This window comes from Pocillopora verrucosa, chromosome 1 (genome assembly GCF_036669915.1).
Source record: "Pocillopora verrucosa isolate sample1 chromosome 1, ASM3666991v2, whole genome shotgun sequence".
Classification (NCBI taxonomy): Eukaryota; Metazoa; Cnidaria; class Anthozoa; order Scleractinia; family Pocilloporidae; genus Pocillopora; species Pocillopora verrucosa.
In genome coordinates, this window is record NC_089312.1 from 30,524,702 (window position 1) to 30,543,166 (window position 18,465).

An 18,465-nucleotide genomic window follows, 5' to 3' on the forward strand; every position below is an offset into this window, starting at 1 on the left:
TAAGAGTCACCTCTAAGGAAAGGAGGACGCGCATTAGGATTCTAGGTTAACTTTGAAGCAAAAATGCGAACAACTTGGAGAAGACTGAGATTTTGAATTGAATATTGAAATAAAAATATGATCACAGTTATGTCTGCAATGTTGCGATAACGGAGTAGTATTAATTCCTATAAATGTTGGCGACGAAACCTACCCACACTCCCTTTTAGCTCATTCCCCAGCTAAGATAGTTTTAAGTCAGACACTACGCAAATTTACGGCAGGCGTGACGTGTTGGCGCTCGAAGCGCAATCTTGTGATCCGCCCGCGTTTCCGCTGCAAATTCTCATGAAAAAAAAAAAAAAGAATTAACAACTGAAGTACGTCAACACCGCAGTTTAATTAAAAAACTTGCAACTTCCATGCTTGAAAATAGTGTCCTTCAGTTTCCGTGCTACAAAAATATTTCATAAATTACTTGTACAATCAATATGACCACTCGCAAGTCGTTTGAAGTGTCTTGAGATCTTCTCTCAGGGCATTTCAGTCGCACTTGAAATAACAGTGCACAAAAATCCAAAATATATCTCTAAGGTTGAATAAATGCCTTTGTTCGACAGAAAAACATCTAGATTCTCCAAAGAGCAATACGCCACATGCCAAGCAAAATTTATACAACATTTGTATACTAATTGGAATCCTCAAGCCGAAATTTACAAAATGCCGATGTTATAAATAGAAAAAATAATCATTTCTCATTTCTCAATTACAAAAAAGGAATCGTTTCAAAACAACTATTTTTGTACAAAATTTGACCTTGACATTTTTAGATCTTCTGATAATAGCTAATTTTCGATGACAAGCTTGATTCAGTTTCAGTGAAAGTGTTCATTAGTTTTACTTATCTTGTTTGTCATCGCTTTCATCTCATCATATTACAAATGAGAAATTTCAATTTTGTTCCAATTATCCGGAGAGGTAACTATTAAATGTCGCCTTTCTCGCTGTCTGTTGATGTGTTAGTTTTTTTTTCTGTTTTGCCCGCGGAAGTCAAATTTGAGAGGTATTCCTATTGAGCAGAGATTCATTAATCAGCAAAATGTCAGTGAAAATTGGGGATATGAGACATGATGAAGTGAAATTTTCCAAAATTAGTCCTTTTGACCTTCTGGTCGTCTAGTCAGCACTAGCAGTGGTGACCGGTGATGAGTCGGCCTCTTAAGCTAGTTGAGGAAAACAAACATGAAACTGCCTGGGATGGGTCCTCTTCATGACACTTACACGACGCTGGATCATGCTTGATATGCCAGCTTGGAAATTTTTCAGGCTTTCAAACATTGGTCTGATCAAGCTTTGAGAACGACGATTCTTCCTCTTCGAGCAGTGAAAGAAACTCCGAGGGGTTTTCGGGATCTCGTTCAAGGTCTTTATCGTGAGATTTTTTCTTCTTTCCATTTGTCAAGCCTGGCTGCCTAGAATGTTCTGAGCCTTCCTCTTTTTCTTCTTCTCGCTGCACGACATTTCCGTTCCGTTTGTCATCATTCATTTCGTTTTCCAAATAGTCGATCTCGTTTAGAGTCTGGAGCTCGATTCCACGCGAGTCTCGAATATCCGAGTTGTTCATGACAGCTTCCGACGTCTTCCGAGAACCGAACATTACACTCAATTTTCTGGATTTGCTGTCGTCGTCTACATCTTGCAAACCTTGCTGCTTCAACTTCCGATTGCGGTACTTTTTATAAATGGCGTCGAAATTCGAGACAATTACTGGCACAGGTAGAGCAATCGCAAGCACACCGCAGAGTGCACAACCAGATCCAACAAGCTTTCCCCACACTGACTTAGGATACATATCTCCATAACCTACAGTTGTCATGGTAACAAGAGCCCACCAGAAGGCATCCGGGATACTTCGGAAGAATGTTTCTTCATCACCACTCTCTGCATAGTAAATCATACTTGAGAATATTACCACACCGATTACTAAGAAAAATATCAGGAGTCCAAGCTCTCGCAGACTCTTCCGCAACGTTAGTCCGAGAATTTGGAGTCCGCTAGAATGACGCGAAAGCTTAAATATACGGAACACTCGAACAAGTCTTAAAATTCGGAGAAAGGCGAGTGAAAATGTCTGCTCGCTGCTGTTTTTAAGTCCCAGTTCCACGTAAAACGGCAGTATAGCGAGTAAATCGATCACATTTAGAAAGGAACGTACGAACATCCATTTATGTGGACTAGCCATTAATCGTACTAAATACTCAAATGTAAACCAGCTAATGAATGCAATTTCAAGCTGCCCAAACACGTTCTTTACCGATGTCGCCAACTTGTTGTGTTCCCTAATTTCTTGTAACTTTGCCGTATCATTTGCGTCAACCCCTTCAGTTGACAGAACGATGAACTCGGGAAGTGTTTCTATACACAATACCACTATCGATGCCACGATTACTGAAACAGACAACAGCGCTAACACACGAGCCGCTTTGCTGGAATCGGGATACTCGAACAGTCGCCATATTATCTTTTGCGCTCTGTTCTCTGGCATTATTATTGCTTTTTCTGGTGGTTCATCTTCGTTCAGAATATCCTTAACCGCATTAACAGCTTGCTCTCCAAGTTCGAAAAACTCTACCTCTTCCAATAAAATCTCCGGAGCCAACTCTGGAGGGCAGACCAATCGGCCATTAGACTGATAGAAGTACAAAATTAATTCGAACACTTGAATGTTCCGATCAAAGAAGTATTCATCGCGTTCTTCGTCGTAATATTGTTTCCTTTTCTCTATATTTCCCAGAAGGGTGGTAGGAAACCTTTCCAATGTTTTGGCGTAAGTCATGTATCGGAATCCTGACACGTTCAGCACGATTCGACGATGTTTGGACGGCGAGTTATGTTTTCCATGGCCAGAAGAACTTTTAACTCCGCTACCCTCCCCAGAGACTTCTTCATCGCTGATTTCAGAGCCTTTTCCAGGGGCAGCTTGAGTTGTTATGTCTCTCTTCTTTAATCGTAACGTGATTGCTCCATGTGTACTCAAGCTTGCTCCCATTTCTCCTGTAAACAAAATAAATCGTACGCCATGAACATGATAGCCAACACCGTTCCTCAATGTAAAGCAACAGGTTTCTTGGGTATATATTTACCACTAGACGCCCATACCTAGTTGGATATTGGCATTGTGCATTACTGTCTATCGGCGTGCACAGAAAATCCACTATTCAACCACAGACGATACATATTACTCACCGCCGCATGCACTGATCAAGAATCAAGCACTCATGCGTTAATCAGAAGGAATTTGTTATCATTCCGATAACATGCACCGATTCAGCCAAGTTGACACAAACAGCACAGTTTAAATATTAACTCAGAATCTGATAATTTTACTGGCTTAGTGTGCTGTCCATTTCTTTAAGTGACAGTTGGGTACTTATTTACAAGCGGATATAGATTCCGGCTCGAAGGCCAGGCCACTTGTCATAAAAGGCCAGTCAATTAAATGCATTTGGAATAAATAACGTAAACAAAGCCAGCCATTCAAGAAAGTGAAATTATTGGCTAGACGATTTAAGAAGAATACTGCTTTCATTTGATTCACGAAAGTTCGGCTTTTTCCCTCTGGCCAACTAAGTCAGCTCTTGCTTTGCCATCGGGTATTAAAATTCTTAACTCCTCTTCATTACTTTCAGATTTTGACATCAATCTGATGGTTACGAAAGATTCGAGACACGTAAGGTCATTTAACAGTGGAAAGGAATGCTCTCCTATTTTCAGCGGAAACGAATGCTCTCTTTTAAATTGTATGTTCTGGAGCGTCAATCGTTTCTTTTGGCGCTAGTAGAGATATTTTGGAAACAGAGGTCGATATGCGACCACGTTCTTTGTAGCATTATTTTGTATTCGGGTTGACAAAGGAAATCGGCCGGATAATCTTTCTGTTCGCAGGCTCTCGAAGTGAGAGTTGATGCTGAAATTTTAATTATCTTTTCAAAAACGTCAATCCAATTATTTGTTTTGTGCATGGTTTGGTTAACCATGGTTAAGTTTGGATTCCTGGACTAATTGGCCTTAAAATCGATTATTGTTGTCCTTGCAGACTCTTCCGTCCTAAGACCAAGAAAACAACATATCTCGACATTATTTTCATGAATTCACAAGTGATGAGAACGTTGGAACAACAAAGACATTATCGAAAAATACTTTTGTTTCAGCGATCACGAATTAATTAATTCATTGATTGCTCACGTACGCGTAATCGAATGACAATTAACTTTCCAAATTTAAAGGATTAAATTCGTTTTTCTTTGTGCTAAGGAGGACTATTAAAGAAATCTTGGGACACAGTTACACATTTTTTCTCGCATTATTTGCAGTATAAGGGTTATTTCTACTGATCTTAAAACGATGAAATACCATAAAAAAACTAAAAGTTAATTACCCTATAACTTTATGCCACTGATATGTGTTTATTTTTTCTATTAAAACGATAATCAGTTCGCGGTGACCAAAACTGCTCATAAGCAACAAATTGATTCGTACGTTCCACAAAATCAAAGAAGTTGTGCATGCATCTCCAAAACACAAAACAATTTATAGAAAATTTTTAGCCGCTCCCTGAAGGCCGTAAGATATTGATTGAGTTTTATATGAAACAAGAAATAAAAAACTCGCGTTCACGGAATCGTTCCTCAACTGAACGACATCGAAGTTCATAAATCTACAATGTCTACAAGCGTACCACTCTTTTGAAAACGAGATTTAATTGGAAAACGGCAAATGTGATTCTTTCTAGCCTGCTTGCTGTACAGTAAGCATGTTGTGCTGCAAGTACCTTACTTGCATGTCCAATTGCTCAGTAAGCAAATGCTTTTAAGACCTCCTACTAGCTCTAAGTACTTCTCGGTTTTAACAAAAAACATTTTCTGTTCGATTCTGCGAAGACATAACATACATTCATTGCGATTTAACACCAAACTGGAAAGAATTATTTTTTATTTATCGACTTCAGTCGCTCGACTATCCGATTAGATTTCATGTGATGAATGCCTTCTTTATCAATATCAAACCTAGAGCACGATGCGCATCGCTGCAAATTCCTTCTAGAATTTTCGATCGCATAAAACACAAAAGATTATAACCTACGACACTTAGAGTGTTACGGCTCACTGCTCACGTACATTCGCAGCTTGATAAATTCTAAATAGGTGTTCCTGGTTGTAGCCTTTTCAGAGAATTATTTTTTGAACACGGTCTGAGAAGAAAGAACTGTGGGACCGAGAGACATTTTCATTTCGTTCGAAATAAAAATAAAGGCTTAAACCAAATGAATGGACACTTTTCGTGTCTGACAGTTTTGTTACTGTTAAAAACATAATGTCAGGCCATCAATCACTGAATTCTTGAACTGTGAAAGTTATTTATTTTTCGCTTTTATTATTACAAAAAAGATTAAAACGATCATACAATGAAGAAGTTCGCTCGCTTGTATTTGTTTATGAAGTGAAGTGTTGTTTATGAGTTTTTTTATAATCAGCCAATTTCAATTATCTCTCCAATTGAAAAGATTTACTTACAGGATACAGATCAGTCTTCAACCGGTGTCCGATGCAGAATAAAAATATGCTTTGTACCGTGTGGTGGAAAAATCCTACCTTAGACTCGAGATGGTCAGAAGATGCGACTTATTTAGGTTGATCACTTCTGAAATATGGCAATTAGTTCAGAGGGCAAACTAATAGAACAGTCCTTGACAGAAACATGTTTCAGAAAACGTCACCCAGAATGTCTACTTTCCAATCCGCTTTGCACATAGTGGGTGGGCATTTGCCTGCATGATCTGTTTAGGACTACAGCGAAGTGTGATCTATGAGAATATCTTCAAAGCCGAAGCTTTCTCTGGCCCGATCTCACTAGTAATGATTAAATAGCTTCACACTAGTAATTTATACTCTGATGTTAGGCTCCAGGATAAAGTCCACAAAACAAACAGCTACCGGCAGACAGTCACTGAGGGCTCATGAAAATACTCAAATCTACCAACCTTGGTTCAAGTAACACTGCATACCAACAAATAAGAAGGAACTGGCGTTTGACGCTTCTCGGGTTATCGCTTGAATTCATACAGACCAACAGAACATTTCAACTAGATGTCACTGATGTTTCTTTTCACGCCCCACTTGCTCTATGACAGTACGTGCAGAGTTGAGACATAAAACTTCAACTTGTCTTTAAATGCAATGACTTTTGGGTAGTAACTGTTGTATTGATTGAAAAATTTTAATTATTGCAAACATGTTTCGAAAACAAAATTCCTTACAGTCGGAAAAATAAAGTAAACGTTGTCGGCGACTGCCTCAATCTAAACAGAAAACACCGGAAATCTAACTAGCAGATATCAAAAATCGATTGCACACAAATCTTATCTTGAATTGACATTGCATTTCGCAAACCCCGTTAACATGTTTCGATACGGTTTTGGATTACTTATTGACTTCAGTTAATGGTTTCATCAACTCTTTTAAATCCGTAGACAAAGTCGGAAACATGTCAAGATAGCCCGCGTCGTGTAACACAGCGAATCACTCAGAAAGGCCGCCGAATGTGATGATATAGAAACACTAATGCGAACGAATGACTTTGTGTAGCTAGATTCCAAGCTATAAATCGTCCAGCACCCTGAAGAGAGGGGAGAGGGGAGTGCGATTAGGGGGTTCTTATCCAAATATTCTTGGAAAATCGCAGATTCAGCAGTAAAAGCTTTCAATGCCTCAAAAAGACAAACAATTTGGTGAAACAATCAAGCAGTTTTGTTCGTTTTAGACCAATAATTTCCGAAGTCTTGGTCGTCTTGTAAGGCTAGAGGCTATCTGACCGTGGAGTGCCTGATTCGTTTTCTCTTTTTTTTTCTTTTTTCTAACTATGGTGACCAAGGCCCTTTAGTTAACTGCCTCAGACTTAATTCTTTGCTTCAGCCCTTGGAATGAGGAAAAATACATGCGTCATTTATCAATTGGCGACTTGCCGAGGCTCCTTGAGTCATTGACACCCCTAGATTACCTACAGGATAAACATTACAGCGCATTAGGTTCATTGTCTTTCTAAATTCGGCAGTGGCGTTCAAATCTGGCGAAAGTAAATTACCTAAGGCTGAATTTATCAGCCACGCTGAGGGATAAGTTTAAATGCAAGCTTGACTGTCTTGACTGTATGATCTTCGGAAAGCTTTTTATTTGGGATATCAAGCCTTCGTTAAACACCCAGACTGACTCGATTCGCGCCAAACTATTTACATGACACTTAGTCGTTATTTGACCTTTGGGTATTGTACCCACGGGAATAAAACACTTTTTTTCCCTAATTGTTTTATGAACTTTTTTAATTTCACTTTTAATCAGTTTTTCACTTTTCACTTGATAATGACGTGAAGTAACGTCTAAACGTAGTCAAAACATTTTGCGAACAGTTTTCAAAAGTTGTTGGAGTTTTATGTACTTTAAAAACATTCCATAGAGAGGAGCAACTTCAGAATACCCCGCAACTCATTTACATGTCATTGAATAAGAATAGCGTCTATTGTGTTATGCCTCGATCTTCAAAGCCTCCCGACACATGTAAGTGAGGCGGACCAAAGTTGCGGGGTATTCTGAAGTTTAGCCCCCCTCGCAAATATTTTCATTTCTTCCAGTGACTTTTATGCTTGAAAAGCTTTTACATGATATTGTCAAAAGAAATAATTTTCAGCGTTTCTGTCTGAGAGTAAAAGGATTATCTATCACTCCTTTGAAAACACGATTTGAAAAACTAAACACTGGTCATTAAAATCGTTTGAAATTAAGGGATTAAGCCTTCTAATCCAATCAATCACGTGCTATTTTTCCATGCATCGTAAGAAGAAAGTGTCGTGTTATTTTGACGAAATATCTGCAGGCTGAAATAGACAACCGACCTTTGTCTGGTATTTTAGCTTGTATATTTAAGCCATCAGCAAATTATTTGTTGTTCAGTGTAGTTTGGTTTGCTTCTTTGAAACAAGATTGACATCAGTTGAAAAGCTAAAGGCTGCGATAGTTATATCTTGCTTGAGTCTGCTTACGCACAAAATTTATCCCATGCAAGTTTTCTAGTGTAATTTCTTAGCCTTTTTATCCGTTTCTTTACGAAATCAGTAGGTCAGCGAGGCATTCCACCCATCAGGGCCGCTTTTTTTTCTCAATTGGAAGCAAATTATACAGTTAGCACTGCAAAAGGCTCTAGAATTTACGCATTTAATCATGATCGTGCACTTTCACGACAAAAGTTTTCTATTAAAAATATTTCCCTTTTCTTTTTCGTTCACAAGATCTTTGCAGTGGAGCAGGAGACTAGATAATCTTATACGAATGACCCCTCATCCGCGAGAGGGTTACGCCCGACAACAGATTCCAATTAACATCACTAGTTTCTCGGCGGTAGGTATCGATCTGAATGTCAAGGTGTAATATTTGTCCCAGACCAAATAGGCATTTGGCGATTTGTAATGAGAAATTTAAGGCGCTCTGACTCACGCTGGAACGCGACATCCAAAAATTTTGCATTGACAACAGCTAACGCTTAAGCTCTTAAGCCGGCTCTAAACTTTTTTCAACTGCAGATTTTAGATTACACTATGATGTAGTGTTTTGATTAGAAGCATGCAACCTTAAATAGTATCAAACCGATTTCGATCCATGGTGGCCATAGAAAGCGATGGACTTCGAAAAGGCTAGAATCTCTACTGTTTTTTCTCGAACTGAAACTGTTTTCAGTACTCACCAGGACTTACAAGGACTCGCGAAAGCTTTCGAAGAGGTGCTTCATTTTCACTGAAATCTTGAGTACTTGGGCTGTGAACTAAGCGAATAGCAGATGCGATCTCAGCTTCTTGCATGGGCGTCAAGAACTAATGAGCCTAGGAGGGACGCACAAAATGTTCAGAACTTCACGCAGTTAATTGCAAGACCGTTCTGTCCTTTATTGCAGAGAGCTTTACTGAGCCGAATTCCAATAGCTATGTCTCTGTGGAATTCTTTTGAGACCCAAGTGGACTTATTTGTTGTAGAAAGATTGAATAGGCCTTTTGTGAGTCTGTGCATGTAGTTATTGTTGTCTTCGCAGCAGTTGGTTGTTATCTTGCCGTTACGGTTGGGTTTTTGGGTCGTCTTGTGAAACCTCTTGAAAGAAGAATACATTTAACTAACTAGTATTTAATTCGAACTGTTTATGTGAAGCCGTGAATGAAGCAAACGCCTCTCGAAAAATCAAAGGACATGACTATGTCCGGTCAATCCTTTGTTTAAACCAAGACAAGGTTTTAATAGCTTTGTTTTACGTATGTTGAGAACTTGTTCCTGCACATGTTCATCACATGAGACTTAACGGTCGCAAGGTCAATTAATTTTCACTATTCTTCTTCACATTTCTTCTGCTGTGTTAACAGCAATCCAAACACAGATAACTTATCCCCATCTCTTGCATGCAATGTCTATATCCCGTTTCGGAATATTGATTCTACAAGCAATAGGCTTATCATAATGAAGTCCTAATTGCGGTAAACGCAATCTAAGGCCACCAAATGAAAGAACGGAACCGTATCTCAGCTGTCCCAAAAATACGCTGAATGTAAAAATCAAAGACAAGAAATCTGTAACTTTATGAGTTTCAAAATTTTTTTCAGGATCAAGAAACAAGCACACTACGAGTAAACAAAGATACCGGCTTTTGTTTCATCAATTGAGCACTTGATAATGCAGTGCAGCCATGGCGAACGATAAGAAAACATGGCATTAGGCAGTCTTTGCTTCAGCAAGTATCTCTTGGTTAGTTTTCCCTTTCAATGTTATGGTTTATAGTCCATTTTTTTTTCAATTAAGAGACTAATCAAACAAACACTTCAGTGTCTTGGGCAAAATTTATCAGAGTTTAATGTCTAAACTTTCATTTCAACAAATTTTCCTGGCGCAGACAAGCTTTCTTTCAGTAAACCGGCTCTCACAATTAATCTCTCCTGCTTAATATGTTGTAGTGAATAAGTTTGCCCTGACAAATACCTACTGGAAAAAAACTCGCCAGAATAGGGGGGCTTTGCTCTCTGCACGCGAGGCGGGCTCTAACACATGCTATGTCTTTTTACAGAGCGTGGTTATTCGCTACTCATTCAGACAGAACAAGATTAACATCTTTGCAGCGTCTAATCAAGATGCAAACGACTGCTCTTTACAAAACATGATATGGCTGAAGGAACAAATCTCGTACTTATGAATGGAACACAAAAATTGAAGGCCTCGCTTTAGGTTCGCATTCAAAACTTACATGTTTATACATAACATTGATTAGTAACAGTGATCGCTTAGGCATTCAAAAGGGTGTCAGCGTCAAGGGGAAACTAATCAATTACCAAATTCTCTCTACTGCTGTACCATGAAGAAAAATAATAACGTTTGCAAATGATCAAAGAGATAGAAAGGGGATTGATTCTTCATTCTAGAAAACTGAACTGTATATAAAGAAATAAATGACATAAAAACGATAAGCTTGAAAAAGGACGCTAGCCTTCCGAGTTGCGAAACTCGAAACAAAATCATGGCGATCAGCCGCATGTGAGAATTTTGTTTTCCTTGCAAATCTACGTCTCGTCGATGAAAAGAGCGATCTGATGAGATGAGAGTACGCTGTATTAACAAGCCACCAACGGCACCTTACAAGAGACGAAACAGCCTTCTGTACCTTGTCTCACTCGCTTACAGATTCGCCGGACGATGAGAATGACTCAATGTGGTCACTTTTCTGTCAGTCGGACCGGCTTTATTTCTTATCGCTTCGGAACCAAATTAGGTGATCCTTAGATGAAGAGAGACCCGTAGAAACGAAATGTCTTTTTTTAGATCATAACAGAGTAACCACTGAAAGACTCGACTGATTTTACAACATTTTTTAATATTTCCAAGGATCAATTAAAAACACTCCTCTTTACCTTAACGTGCGTATCAGCTTTGTACCCAAAATGTTTCGTGATAACGAAAACCACTGATTTCCACGTTGTTTGTAACTTAATTTTGAACAGTTCCTAGCGCATCACTACAACTCAGGTGACCTTAGACTCTCCGCAGAAGGCTTTACCTTGCCGAGTTATCCGTACGATTTGATTAGCGCCATCGAAAACTCATCAGCCTCCCTTAACAGGACAACTCGAAACACGAGAACAGATGGAGTTTTATACGTGTATATGCTTTGAGACCCCATTGGTTTAAACAATCATGCATGCGTAGAGATTGATCACTTCGAGGTGGCAATAGATGGAATCATACGTCTTACCGATTACGCTTGCAATTCGTCCGTCTGTTTGCGACATCTTTCTCTTGTGGCGGACGTACGTGCGGGAAAACATCGCAACGTTTAAACGCACAGCGATAAAATAATTCACTTGAGTGATGAGCCTATGCCCTGAATGTGTTACCCGTTAACCTCACGCAGTCCTGTTTTCTAATAATAAACAAACAAGACTGAAACAAATTTTGTGCGAGTTGTGACGGACAACCCACTCATTAAGGTCACTAAAAAATCTGTCAGTCATCATTCTCTATCAAATCAACCGGCCGGCATGTTTCTTTGCGGGACGCCAGCTCACATGTGGGATGCACAGAAACTTGCCTTGCCACCAAATCACTTGGAAAACCACGAACGTTACATGATGTCAATTGGTGAGATATCTTTGTCGGCTTAAGTAAATTAAACTTGAAACTTTCTTAGTGGAAGGTGTTATTCACAGACATAAACATCTGAGGAAGATGATAAGATATTGCATGAGGGCCGGATTATATAATGCATTTCAATCAAGTTTCTGGGTCATGGGCGCAACTCATTCATAACAAATCCAGCCTTGTCCATTCAATAGCACTGCAATTTGCTTGTTTGAAAACTCCTAGTGAAATAAAAGGATGTCTGATCTCCGGAGGTGAAAAACAATTAGTATCTCAAGCGACAACAAAGGATCGATGTAGCGAGCCACAGGAATTATTGTACCTAGAGGTTTTAATCAACAAATCTACTTCCACTTGGTTGATTGCCCAGAGATAATAATAAGGTTTCGCTCGACAACTTCAGTTTAGCAACCATAAAATGATCATTTTCTGGAACTTTTTTGGTCACATACAGGGAACATTATACTGACCCTTCAAGTTATGCTTCAGTTCCTAACAAAAGTTTCAACAAATGCCTGGAGCGACACGTGGGCGGGTCAGTATAAATTTCTGAGTGCGGCGCTAGTGTGGGATGCGGTAGATTCTTAGTCTTTGCTCTTTTGTCTGCAGTGTAGGTATAAATAGTAAAATCCACTGATGAATAATCTGATCAGACTATTGTTAGAATGATCGCGTTTAGTTACGTAACGACAACTTGTATATTTACCGAGCTATCATTCGTTAGAAATAAATCTCTTTGATTGGTACCATCGTGTACCACTCGGACAAGAGAGGATGATCTAATAGATCAGAAACAGAAAATTGATAGCGTTTGATGCAGTTCCTACGGGATTTTATTGGTTTTCATGGACCAGACTCCAATTATTCAACACACAAAGAAGTACTTGATAATGACTTCCGCTCAAGTTAGCGATACGTTAGTCGCTGTTACCAGCAGTAGTCCGGATTACTGTCGCCCAGACGATCACACCACACAATTAACTCTGAACCATACACTGATCCCTCTCTCACTAGGAGAGCGCGGATGCTGACAGGACGGTTGGAAGAAGCATGGGTTAACAGGTGTCTAAATGTTTCAACGCTCAGAACAAGCTCACCTAAAAATTATCTTTCTCACCCCATAAGAACGGAAAAGAACCATTTCAGACGACAAACATAACATAGAGCCAAACAAGGCGAGCTCAAAATCATTACCACTTTGGTTTTAGCAGCTCCACTTATGTCCAGAAATGCACACATTAACGTAAATGGCAGATTTGACGAAATTTGTCAAACCAAGTGAATGTTCGTGGCTTTGACGATTTTGGCGAATTTCAGTCAAATTCTTCAGAGCGAAATCAGCCTGGCGGAATTGACAGTTTTGACGAGTTTTAGTCAAAATGGACGATTTTTAGCGATTTTTCGCCATTTTCGTTACTGCATGCATTTCTGGACATAAACGGAGAAAAAATGTCGGTAACAGTGATTTTTAGTCCACAAGTAGCTTAATTATACTACTGGTTAGTGTCACGAGGATCATTCCTTAACAAAACTTTATAACTTTCAGAGGCAGGCATGGTACTTCAAGCTACTCACTTGTTTTCACTCTTCCCCAACCAATATTTGAACACTTTTACTAAAAAAGTTTGAGATTCACGTTAAGATCACTTTTCTTCTGACACGGCCGAGATGGGCTTCACATAAGTTTTTATGACTCAAAAGAGAGAGCCAATCAACGACTTCCTTGAGGGAAAATGTTCTCAAGTAAATATACAGCATGTTTAATGAATCCTTTAGGCCCCTGAGAGTGACTAACTTCTAATTTCTCATTACAAAATCACTCTTGAATCAAATGTTTATGTCTCATTAAGAGTAAAGGAAAAGAAGCTCTTGATTGTTTAACAGTTCTCCACATTGCTGTGGTAAGTTCAATACAATAAAATTTGTTAGGGCAGTCTATTTAACCAAATAGGCTGACTACGTATGTTTCGTTTCTGCTCAGGCACTCAACAGGGAATTTTTTGCTGACTACAAGTAAACTTCTTTGGTGACTGAGAAGCTTTAGGAAAAACAAGGTCTCTTGCAACCATTGTTTTGATGTTGGCGGAACTTCAGATACCTTGTTTGATAAGTAAACTTAAAGTTCAGTCCCTTGACAAACAAACTCCTAAACTTTTTACAGAATTTTTTTACCGTTCAGTAAATAACGAAAGACTAGTTCGAGACTCAACCAAGAGCAAACTAGAAGCGAAGAGACTCAACCAAAGAGCAAACTAGAAGCGAAGAGACTCAACCAAAGAGCAAACTAGAAGCGAAGAGACTCAACCAAGAGCAAACTAGAAGCGAAGAGACTCAACCAAGAGCAAACTAGAAGCGAAGAGACTCAACCAAGAGCAAACTAGAAGCGAAGAGACTCAACCAAGAGCAAACTAGAAGCGAAGAGACTCAACCAAGAGCAAACTAGAAGCGAAGAGACTCAACCAAGAGCAAACTAGAAGCGAAGAGACTCAACCAAGAGCAAACTAGAAGCGAAGAGACTCAACCAAGAGCAAACTAGAAGCGAAGAGACTCAACCAAAGAGCAAACTAGAAGCGAAGAGACTCAACCAAGAGCAAACTAGAAGCGAAGAGACTCAACCAAAGAGCAAACTAGAAGCGAAGAGACTCAACCAAGAGCAAACTAGAAGCGAAGAGACTCAACCAAGAGCAAACTAGAAGCGAAGAGACTCAACCAAGAGCAAACTAGAAGCGAAGAGACTCAACCAAAGAGCAAACTAGAAGCGAAGAGACTCAACCAAGAGCAAACTAGAAGCGAAGAGACTCAACCAAGAGCAAACTAGAAGCGAAGAGACTCAACCAAAGAGCAAACTAGAAGCGAAGAGACTCAACCAAGAGCAAACTAGAAGCGAAGAGACTCAACCAAGAGCAAACTAGAAGCGAAGAGACTCAACCAAGAGCAAACTAGAAGCGAAGAGACTCAACCAAGAGCAAACTAGAAGCGAAGAGACTCAACCAAGAGCAAACTAGAAGCGAAGAGACGGTCAGAAAAGAATTGCATCTCAGGCTAACAACAAAATAATCACACAAGGAGATTATCTGTGATATAGCCCGAATAGGTTCACCTTAACAACTCCTATCTCGACGCTTTTATCTCATTTGATAAACAACGTTAGTTAACTCCTCTTCCTCTCGCCTCTCTCTTCCTCTTCCTCCTCTCCTCTTCGCTGTTCCTAAGAACACCACTTATTTCTTCGAATCACCTTCAAAGTTTGCCATGCAAGTACATTGTGTTACTGTTTCAGTGCTATGTGGATCTGTGTTACTCAGTGTTGTTTGGTACTCAAATCAGCTCTAGATCTTAGCTTTAGAAAAAGAATAATGTGCTGAGGAGTTCTACATATGATTTCCTAACGTGACTGACAGTCGCGTCGAAAGAGACAAATATTATATACTTCCTCAAAGTCTCTACGTTTTAGTGCAAAATCGCCTGATTTGAGAAGAACAAGCGTAGTTCTACCTAACGGTTGTGTCACTTTTAATTTTTGTTTACAATACGTCCCAAAAAGGAAATGTCCGTTGTCTAAAGCAATTGCACTTAAGCTTTTAAACTCGTTTATTTTGCCCATTGCAAGATTTAATGACGCAAGTAAGGAAATAGTTTCGTTTACCTGTTGAGATGCGCTGAATGCACGAATCCACTTCCAAACGGTACTCGCCACTTTTCTAATCAGACTTCTAACGTTGTAAACAAACTAATCTTGTTTTTTTTACTTGCTATCGCAACTATAACATCCGGACCTAAACGTTATCGATCAAATTGTAATCTACACGCATGATAAATCCGAGTTTGAGACGGCACCCGCGAAAACACATGTAGACAATGCGTGGGATTTGCCTTCGTAGGAAAATATGGCAAATTGTTACTTAATGGATCTCTGACTGATACTAGCTTTTAGTAATTCACCTCAATTAGGACAATCCAAACAAATAACATTCGGCTTCAAAACATATTCCTTTTGAATTTTCCAACTTATAGCTATTTTACCTTTCAGTCTCTCAGATTCTTCGTTTGTCATTGTCAGACATTCAAGTATCTCAAAACGCCCACCGTCGGCGGCCGGGCTTCAGATAGCCGACTTAGAGATAACTTTGCTGTCAGCGACAAATATTGCTAACTGCTTGTGCTTCCTGAGGTAATTAGGATGACAGAAAGGCCTCTTCTAAAACATAAAATGAACTGAGGAATTCCTAAAAGGCTGCGCATCGGATTACGGCCAGCAGTAAATGCTTAAACTTTTCGTAGTTATAAATGCTAAACATAGCTAAGACGGGCAGTTGATCTCACAGCTGGAATCACGCAATTTTTTCGCACAAACGAGAATCCTAAGACAAACTTTAAATCAATAATATCTCTCTATTAACAGAATTAAGTAATTGATCGTTCAAGGCGAGGTATCACTAGTCGCCGTATATACTTTACTCAACCGAGTGCACTTCGACTCACCTAATCATTAAACATTCCACTAATAGAACTTTCCTTGTTCAGACACTCAAATTCCCTCCCCATTAAAATCTACCGTAATTCAGATTTGGCCCCACTGACTTCAAAAACGATTTTTGGACAACTTATGGTCTCTAAAGATTGCAATTAAAAAACAGCTTACGTATCACTTCTGATGTCCCAAAAGACCTTCAAGAAAAAGTGAAAATTTCTTTGAGTTTATCGTTTCGCACTATTTGCTAACTAGAATTCTCAGCATGCTCCGCAAATGTTACGTTTCCCTTAAACCTTTTCACGCTTTTTTCAGTTCATTTTTCACTCAAGTACTCAGCACAGTTCCACTAGCCGTGGTGTTGAAATCAGAACGTTCATAGTTCAAAGTAATTCCACACCAACTTTAATTGTCTTTCGTGAACATGATGAAAATTGATACAGAATTGAAAGCCCACTCTGCTCTCAAGGCAAGGGTGACAAAATTAAATAATCATCGTGGCGCGCCGATTTAGGAATATTTCAGCGGAGCACTCATCGCCACGTCACTAGCAAAGTGAAGATGGATGATCGCGGGAATTCCGCTGATACTTTTACGCATTGCACGGCCAAAGTTTTTCCCATAGTGTTTGTTCCGTTACTGACTCGTTTTGGTTCCCAGAGCTTGATCCTACTGGAAACGTGCCAGAGTTGATAACTACAGCGATACATTCCTATTAGTTCATTTATCATCAAAATGCAATTACATCTCGCCACTTTAGGAGTAGACTCTCTGCTTTATTCGGTGCTCTACGGTGGCTATTCCTTTGGTTTAGCAGTCCTTTCCTGTAAATCTAACGCCTCCCTTAAAATTCATTAACCTGATAATACTCATGGCGATTGGCGCTCAAACTCTGTTCTTATTTTGCGTGCCTTACAAATTTCAAAAATTCCTGCACACTCTTCAACACCGATTCACCATCATCACTTTTGCATGCACTATTCCAACCAAGGCGTTATGTCAGTTAAGCAATCACATTTAATCATCAGATTGAAAAAAAGCAAGTGCAATTCTTATCAACTATGATTCCAATCCAAAGTTCCAAAGGCAATTGTCCGCTACACCGGACAAATTAAACAATGAATCGTTTCCGATCTTCAAAATGAAATCATTTTTTTCTTATAAAAAAGTTTGTAGGCAACAACGTGCAAAGACAATGATTTTAATTGTTGTTCATGAACTCCAATACAAGCAGCACTCGCCCAACACTTTTTTCCGTGGTTAAGAATTTTTTTTTTTTTACCCATGGAAACTTTTAAATCAGGCACGAAAGATATTCATGGTATTGAGAGTCTTCTATGATAAAACATTTCCGCCCAAAACAAGCCAGCTTAATTTTCCCTTACGTCAGACACAAATGAAGTTTAATCCTAAAGAATAGATTTGCTTAAAGTATGCAATGATTTCGGAGTCTTGAGGTCACGTCCACTTTAATAGCTTTTAGCAAGACGCCTCAATAAGCTCTCAACAATGTGTTCTGTCTGAATTTTTTCTCCGTAATTGTTATCTAGACTTTTGACAAAGGGTCGACCTCATAACTCCCTTTTCAAGATGAATGTTCAATGTCTCTGTTTTATTTGTTCACATGTAGTGAGTTAGCCTACATCTTGAATAAAGTATGTATATATGTATGCAGTATGTATCTTACCTTTCACTTCCATAGACTCTTCACTTCCTGTTTATCAGCCTTTTAACTCGATTGGGAGGCAGAGTAATAAGTCTTGATAGCTTTCGACCCACTTGGCCGTCAACAATAATCTCTCTTAACTGTTTGTCCTTCGTGAGCAAGTAAGGGTAACAGAAATTCGTGGGAAGCTAAGCCGGCAGTTAGCTGAGGGAATGAACGTACTTGCCACTCTTAGGAATCAGGACGTGTTTTCGAATTGCCTCCCTCCAATTATTAACTCACTCAGTTCCTTAGTCTCGAAGATTACTTCCTCTTCCAAAAATTTAAGCGTCCAAAGCTACCTCAAGACTTTTCAATTTGAAAAACCTCTCCATTTATCGGTATTAATGCTCTAACAGCCGATAGCCATGTTGTCTACACTTTTGAAGATGTCGGTTTGTCACTCCGGCAGACCCAAGATCACACATCGTTGTTAGCACTTCAGGGAATGTCACATTAACGTAATTATCATATATCGAGATAATTGGATTAGCTGCTGCACCCATTTCCTAGGTAGATTTTAAAGTTTCTATTGAATGTGTGTCGCGTTCGGCATCGCTTGCGGAGAGCTTTCATATAAAATTAGCTTCCTTAGA

At 39.2% G+C, this 18,465-nt stretch overlaps 1 protein-coding gene across 5 annotated transcripts; it reads right to left on the reverse strand.

Moving 5' to 3' along the window:
* Positions 1–360: 360 nt before the first annotated feature.
* Positions 361–18,130, reverse strand: LOC131788181 (shaker-related potassium channel tsha2). Of its 5 annotated transcripts, none has more exons than XM_059105254.2 (2): positions 17,852–18,130; positions 361–3,033 (listed from the first exon to the last, which is right to left on the reverse strand). In XM_059105254.2, exons 1-2 carry the CDS (start codon positions 17,862–17,864, stop codon positions 1,310–1,312), a joined length of 1,737 nt encoding a protein of 578 aa, XP_058961237.2. In that variant the 5' UTR covers positions 17,865–18,130; the 3' UTR covers positions 361–1,309. The 5 variants fall into 5 exon arrangements, with proteins under 5 accessions (XP_058961237.2, XP_066026839.1, XP_058961236.2 ...); XM_066170742.1 differs by lacking the exon at positions 17,852–18,130 and adding an exon at positions 11,308–11,395; XM_059105253.2 differs by lacking the exon at positions 17,852–18,130 and adding an exon at positions 6,020–6,148.
* Between the last annotated feature and the right edge of the window lie 335 nt (positions 18,131–18,465).

Excerpts from the sequence above, each read along its gene's own strand:
- LOC131788181 (XM_066170742.1), bottom strand. The coding sequence starts at position 11,380 with ATGTTTTCCCGCACGTACGTCCGCCACAAGAGAAAGATGTCGCAAACA. Across the intron at positions 3,034-11,307 it reads ACGAATTGCAAGCGTAATCG|GAGAAATGGGAGCAAGCTTG; the intron begins GTAAGACGTATG and ends TTTTGTTTACAG.